General features: G+C 40.0%; 2 protein-coding genes across 2 annotated transcripts in view; one reads left to right on the forward strand and one right to left on the reverse strand.

Moving 5' to 3' along the window:
- Positions 1–2,775, reverse strand: part of LOC119552178 (epidermal growth factor receptor) — a 42,547-nt gene extending 39,772 nt beyond the window's left edge. The window contains exon 1 of the mRNA XM_037862013.1: positions 1,989–2,775. Within this exon, the coding sequence (XP_037717941.1) occupies positions 1,989–2,118 (130 nt within the window). The 5' untranslated portion in view covers positions 2,119–2,775. The remainder of the gene's footprint in view (positions 1–1,988) is intronic.
- Positions 2,776–5,272: 2,497 nt separating this feature from the next.
- Positions 5,273–6,389, forward strand: LOC119550741 (serine protease easter-like). Its single transcript, XM_037859657.1, has 4 exons — positions 5,273–5,395; positions 5,478–5,501; positions 5,566–5,802; positions 5,858–6,389. Exons 3-4 carry the CDS (start codon positions 5,703–5,705, stop codon positions 6,310–6,312), a joined length of 555 nt encoding a protein of 184 aa, XP_037715585.1. The 5' UTR covers positions 5,273–5,395; positions 5,478–5,501; positions 5,566–5,702; the 3' UTR covers positions 6,313–6,389.
- The last annotated feature ends 294 nt before the right edge of the window (positions 6,390–6,683 follow it).

The raw sequence follows: 6,683 nt of genomic DNA on the forward strand, positions 1-6,683 counted from the left end.
TTAAACAGCGACCGATTTGGCCATATATCATACCCCCGAAAACATGGCTGCAACTGCAATGAGCCAAACTTATAATTTATAAGCTGGTTTCCTTGTTCCAAGCGCAAAACACCTGCACGGGTCGACTATCCCCTTCTCCCTTTTTTCCGCTCGCTATCTCGTTCTGTGTTGCGCATGCGCAGCCGAGTACTTCTACTTTTTCAGAGTTTAGCTTGGCGGCTCTTGTTTTTTTTTTGCTTTTTGCATGAAACAAAATCTCACGGTTCAGATGCGTACAGAGTTGGCGAAAAAAAATGACAAAGAGCGAGAGGGGGAGCAGGTGGTAGGAAGTCTGGGCAAAAACAAAACAAAAACCCAGCAAAACCAGCCATAAGTCGGTCGCAGAGGGGCGACATGCATGTGAGTTCGTTTTTTCTCTGGTCTCAAAACTGGTTTCTGCAAGCTCTCGAGACAGCCAGCCATAGAACCGAGCTGAACATTTGAATAAACACCGCTGCATCGCCAAAAGTTGTTGTCCTTTTTAACGAGGCAATCCGACGTCTCCGAATCCGAATCCGAGTCCGAATCTGACTTGAAATCTTTACCTGTATCTGTGTCTGTACTTCATTCATATTTCGAGATGCTTAATGGACTCTACCTGGTACCCACACACACACACACACAGGTAACCAACAGGTAGAAAAGGTCTTTCGCTGTGTGTGTGTTTGCACTGCTCATGGGAAATCACTGCTCAGGGGAAACCTGTTGTTCTGCCCTATCCTATAACCAGAACGAAGGCGAAAAAGAAGCAGAATCCGAATCCGAAGCGGTATCTGAATCTGAACAGATGCACGATAAGCGGAGGGATCGAGAGATACGGATAGGCACTCACTTCCTCCCCGGCCTGCTTCACTTCTTCTTGCTGAATGAATCGAATCCCTTTTATCAATCTTTGTCCAAGGGCCCCCTTTGTCCCGCCCATGAATGATATCTTGGGCACAGAGCACCTTGCCATTTCCATCGGTATCTGCCGTTCTGCAATCGTAGATACAAATACGACTATCTCATGCTGATACGTAGAACTCGGCACAGTTATTGTTCAGCGCATCTGCCCTACATCCATTTCAGGCAAAATTTATATTTATATTATCTACAAAACATGTTTAAAATGGCTCCCTCTGACTAGTGTTTACTTTAATCCTAAGAGACTTAGATTAAAAAACTTTAAATAATTCCCCTTGGGCTTCCAAGCATTTCCTAATATTAACAAATTCATACTTATCCCTTGAACTACTATATTATTTCTGTAACTTGAGCAAAACTTATATTTATATCATCTACAAAACATTTTTTAAATTGCTCCCTCTAAATTTTATTTACTTTAATCCTAAAAGATTTAGATTTAAGAACTTAAAATATTCCATACTATGTTATTTCTGTAACTTGAGCAAAATGTATATTTATATTATTCCTCTACATTTTATTTACTTTAATCCTAAAAGATTAAGATTTAAAAACTTAAAATAATCCTTCTTGGGCTTCAAATCCTAATATTAACAAATTCATACTTAACCCTTGAATTACTATATTATTTCTGTAACTTGAGGTTCTACAATTGCAATTTTTAGGTGACTCTGCACACAGAAAATTCTGACGTTGTCATCTGAGCTGAAAACGTTCTTAAAAATAGAACGAAATTTTTAAGTTGAAAATGATTTTATTTTGCTCGAATCAAGTTGAATTGGCGGTATTTATGTACATTTTATATCTCAACAAATAAACTATTAGTTCAGTCTCATTTTAACTCATTTTAACTTTTCTCTTCTCACAATTTTGTTCTAATATTGAGAACATTGATACAAAAATGTACTTAGACGGTTTTTAAGAACGAATGTTCTCAATTCAAGAACAATGTTCTTGGATATTTCTCTCTGTGTGTGCTTACTTTACTTTGGCCAGTTGGCGGTTCGAGTTACAGAAGCTCTACTGTGCGATGGAAAACAGCTTACCTTTCATATTCCCATTATCCACATAGCCGGAATTGCTGACCGATGCGTTGGTGATGACTGCCAAGCAGCCGAGGATCAGCACCGCCGACAGAATGGAGCTGAGGGGCCACGATCCTCGCGATATCCTCATGATGCTGATGTGGATGATCCGATGATACCGATTCCGGGGCGCTTTGCTTATTCTCACCAACTGTACAAACACGCGAATCGCAGCAGATTTGTTTGTTTACGTCGACTGAATTTTTGGGGGTGGAGGGTTGTGGGCGGTGGCAGGGGTTTTGCGGGTGGTGCCTAGTCAAGCGTGGCTGACGCTCCTCCTTGCCCCATCTCAGAAAGCCAGACTTTGGCCGGCGCGTTATAACGAATTTTTTACTTTACTTTTTTTAACGCAATGGTCGGCTTTTTTTTACTCGCGAAATGAGCATGCAAATTGTAATGTGGCAAAAAAAAACAGATAACGCAAATGATCGCGCGGGGGCGATGATTATAAAAAAGCTAAAGCCAGTGCGAAACAAACTGGCGATCACTAACATTCACTAACACACACGCACACACTGTTGGCCAAAAAGCTTTGGCTTTGTTGTAAAAACAATTGTGATTCCTTTAGAATTGCACTTGATTATTGCTATTTTTTTTATAAATCTTAATTTATTTTATAATTTCATTTTTGTTATATATTATATTAAGTAGCTATTAAGCCCGGCGATATTTCAAACACGACAGCGTTGTTTATGGTGATATATGATGTTTAAGAATGGAAACTGGCACACCGGCAGCGCGTTTTCAAATCCGTCTTTCAAATTTACAGAGTGGCTGTAGCGGCTTCCTTATATAGCCAATGGAAGAAACGGTTTTATACCGTTTGAAACCGTTTCGCTCAGAGGACCACGTTCTCTCTCTTGAGAGATACTCACCACCTATCGAGTACGCACACCGTGGTTGCAGTCTGGGGACTCCTGAAGTAGAAAAGACACAAGCCAGATCATAAAATTCCCTGAATGGGGATTCTAGCGACCTCTTGCGTAAGTCGACTGAAACAAAAAGTGGCAGAGAAAAATTCTGCCGCTGTTAGAAAACGTTGCATTGCATCCTAACATTTCTGTTAGAACAAGAAAGAACGCTATAGTCGAGTGCCTCGACTATCAGATACCCGTTACTCAGCTAAAGGGACCAAAGGGAAATGGAAATAAGCAAGCAGCAAAGCAAGACTGAAATGCGCCACCTACCGGCGGTAGACAGATTTAAGCGTTATGGGCGTTATGGTGGGCGTGGCAAATTTTTTTTTTAGTCAATCGATAGGTATTGACGAGACCGATACAGTTCAGTTAAAATTTTGTATCTAGCATGAAAATTGTGGGCGCCACAGGCTTGGGCGGTTTGTGGGCGTTAGAGTGGGCGTGGCATATTCGCGTATCAAAATTGCGCTGCGTACAAAGCTACGGAATCTAAATCTGAAGCCGTGATTCTATATCTTTGATAGTTTCCGAGATATCCACGTTCATATTTACGATTTTTTGAAGTTTGGGGGCGGTTTGTGGGCGATAAAGTGGGCGTGGCAAACTTTTTTTTAAGTCAATCGATAGGTATTGATGAGAACAATACATTTCAGTTAAAATTTTTATTCCAGCATCAAAACTGTAGGAGCCACAGTTTTGGGCGGTTTGTGGGCGTGGCACTCTACTGAAACAAACTTGCGCTGCGTAAGAAGCTCAGGAATCTGCACGCCAAATCTCAATAGCCTAGCTCTCATAGTTTCCAAGATCTCAGCGTTCATCCGGACAGACAGACGGACAGACGGACAGACGGACAGACGGACAGACGGACATGGCTAGATCGACTCGGCTAGTGATCCTGATCAAGAATATATATACTTTATGGGGTCGGAAACGCTTCCTTCTGCCTGTTACATACTTTCCGACGAATCTAGTATACCCTTTTACTCTACGAGTAACGGGTATAAAAAGGTTGGTGCCAATCGGGAAAGTTATGACGCATAGCATATGATTAGTAAAATGTCATATATATTTACAGAATATATTAAATTTGACATACAAAATATTTTCGCAATTATAAAAATGTCATGTATAGAAAATGCTTCAGCTCGTCGGAGATCGATCTCCTAAGACGATACTTCTATTAGTACAACGTAACCAAATTCATTTGGCCAGGACACTCCCGGCAGGATGTTCATGTAGGGAGCGAAGTCCCTTTCGGCACGTTCCATCCCACCGAAATTCTCTAGTGGATCTCCTCCAGCACTTCAACTCGGATTTGCCATGTTGTGGTATTGCTTCCTGTCGGTGAAGTCCCACAATAATATGCAACAGCTTGAAATAGGCGTCATTTTATATCTGCACTATCCTCCTGCCATCGTTTTTTTGGTTTTCCTTCAATTTTTAATTTTTTTGCACGAACTCCGCCAAAGATTACATTTCTTATTCTTTGGGCTACATCTGGTATTTTTTTCTGGTATTTCCTTAGCTCATCTGAGTACCGCCCTGAAAAACAGACCCGACGAAAAGCGTAAGCCGCGTATTTGCCTCACGCTCACTTCTATGGCTAGCTCGCAGTTTTCGTCTATGTTAGTACTAGGCTTAAGTGTTGATGATGAAAACAAAATCCCATTTACAGTTTACAAAATATTAAAAAATGTGGCACCCTGCTGAAATAAACTTGCGCAGCGCAAGAAGCTCGACAATCTGCATGCCAATTCTCAACAGTAAGTTTAGGCTTTTATAGTTTCCGAGATCTCAGCGTTCATACGGACGGACAAACAGACGGACAGATGAACGGGCATTGCTAGATCGACTCGGCTAGTGATCCTGATCTAGAATATATGTATGTAGTTAATAGAGTCGGAAACGCTTCCGAAAAATCGAATATACCCTTTTACTCTACGAGCATATAAAGAAATCTTCGCTAGGTGGCGCTGTTGTGGGGTGTGCAATATTGTGAGCAATCGCTTTGCTGCTTGCATATCTCCATCTCCCTCGCACTCTCCAAGTCAAGGTCGTCGACTACAGCGTTTGCTCTTGTTTTAATTTGTTTTATAAAAAACGAACTTTAAAAAATTGCAATGTACTACAACAATTTGATTTTACCCAATCTTGAAAATGAATACTCAAATAGGTAAATTTGACTCAAAGTGGGAATTTTTGGTACTTAAAAAACGTATAAACCCAGATTATAATTATAATCTTTCCAAGAATTGTCGTGCCAAAAACCATATATAATTTCATTCCGTTTAAGCTTATCATTCAGTCTTTGCGAAAACATGAAGCTCGTCTTATCGGGAATTGTTTTTCTAGCCTGCCTATTTAATGGCACTAAAGAAGTATCAGCACGCTTGCTTGATAGGAACTGTGGAATATCAAAGCTTAAGGATATAGAGGCTCATATTCATAATGGTAAGACAACAACTATTGAGGAGAACCCATGGATGGTAAAGATCTCTATAAAAGATGGTCTTTCGTTTCAATTTGCGTGTAGCGGCACTCTCATCACAACACGTGGGTATTTTTTTAAATTTGTTAATTTAATAGATGATGTATTCTATATTATTATACTCTTCCTTTAGGCTTAGTTCTTACGGCTGCGCATTGCATTTATTTTGATGACATATATTTGCACTTGGGCGATTATTTAATCGTAGATCCCTACCCAGATTGCAGTTCGGGTAATTGCATACCAAAGGCGTATAATTATAAAGCCGATATGAAATTCATTCACAGAGATTACAAAGGAATTCCTACAGATAGAGATAGGAAGTTCGATATAGGTATGTATCGAATGGAGAAAGAGGTGACATATTCAGGTAAATACATTAATCACCCAAGTAAGACCTCCTTAACTAAAAATCTGTTTCTTAGAATATGTTCGACCTATATGTCTACTCGTCGATGAGCAAATATTTGAAGCTAAACAATTTAACATCACCGGCTGGGGTAATACTAAGCAGGAGCAACCAGTCAACCGGATTCTACAAACAGGGACAGTTTACCCACGGAACAATTCCTTTTGTAATAACAAGTATGCAACTCATATTGACCAATCCCAGATATGTGTCGGAAGTTATACTGTCCAATGTAAAGGCGACTCTGGAGGCCCACTAAGCTCAATGATGCCTTACGAAAATACGAACAGGACTTTTCAGTACGGTTTGGTTAGCTTTGGTTCTGGTAATTGCACTGATGAATCTACATTGGGTGTTCTCACAAACGTAACCCATTACATGAAATGGATCGAGAATGTAATCAAGGTTTCCGAAATTCAGTATGCAGGTACCGGCGGTTTCTGGCACACAGTTACTATAGTCGCACTCTGATTCTGAAAAATTAATATAAATAAATAAAAGCTGAAAGCAAATAAGAAACGCTCGAAAATCGCAAGTGATAAACTCCATCTGAACTCCATGTCCAATATATAATACACTAGTTTACAGCCAAAATGCACCAAGAAGGATGATGGTAGTTCTTGGAAGAGTTGGACCCCTAGATCACGGAAAAGAAGTCAAAGTCTTTGAATATTTGAAATTTTTGAACAATTTATTGACATTGAAAAATCTCGAAAAAAACACGACCTCTTAACGAGACGTGCACCACTTAAAGATACAGTCCAGTCCATACGAACCAATCCAGCCATTCTCTCTACAATGTGTCTACTAAAATAAATATTTCGTTCGCGTTTCTTGCCATT

This window comes from Drosophila subpulchrella, chromosome 2R (genome assembly GCF_014743375.2).
Source record: "Drosophila subpulchrella strain 33 F10 #4 breed RU33 chromosome 2R, RU_Dsub_v1.1 Primary Assembly, whole genome shotgun sequence".
Classification (NCBI taxonomy): domain Eukaryota; kingdom Metazoa; phylum Arthropoda; class Insecta; order Diptera; family Drosophilidae; genus Drosophila; species Drosophila subpulchrella.

Coding starts and splice junctions, on each gene's coding strand:
- LOC119550741 (XM_037859657.1), top strand. CDS start 5,703: ATGAAATTCATTCACAGAGATTACAAAGGAATTCCTACAGATAGAGAT. Junction 5,803..5,857: donor GAAAGAGGTGACATATTCAG/GTAAATACATTA, acceptor TCTGTTTCTTAG/AATATGTTCGACCTATATGT.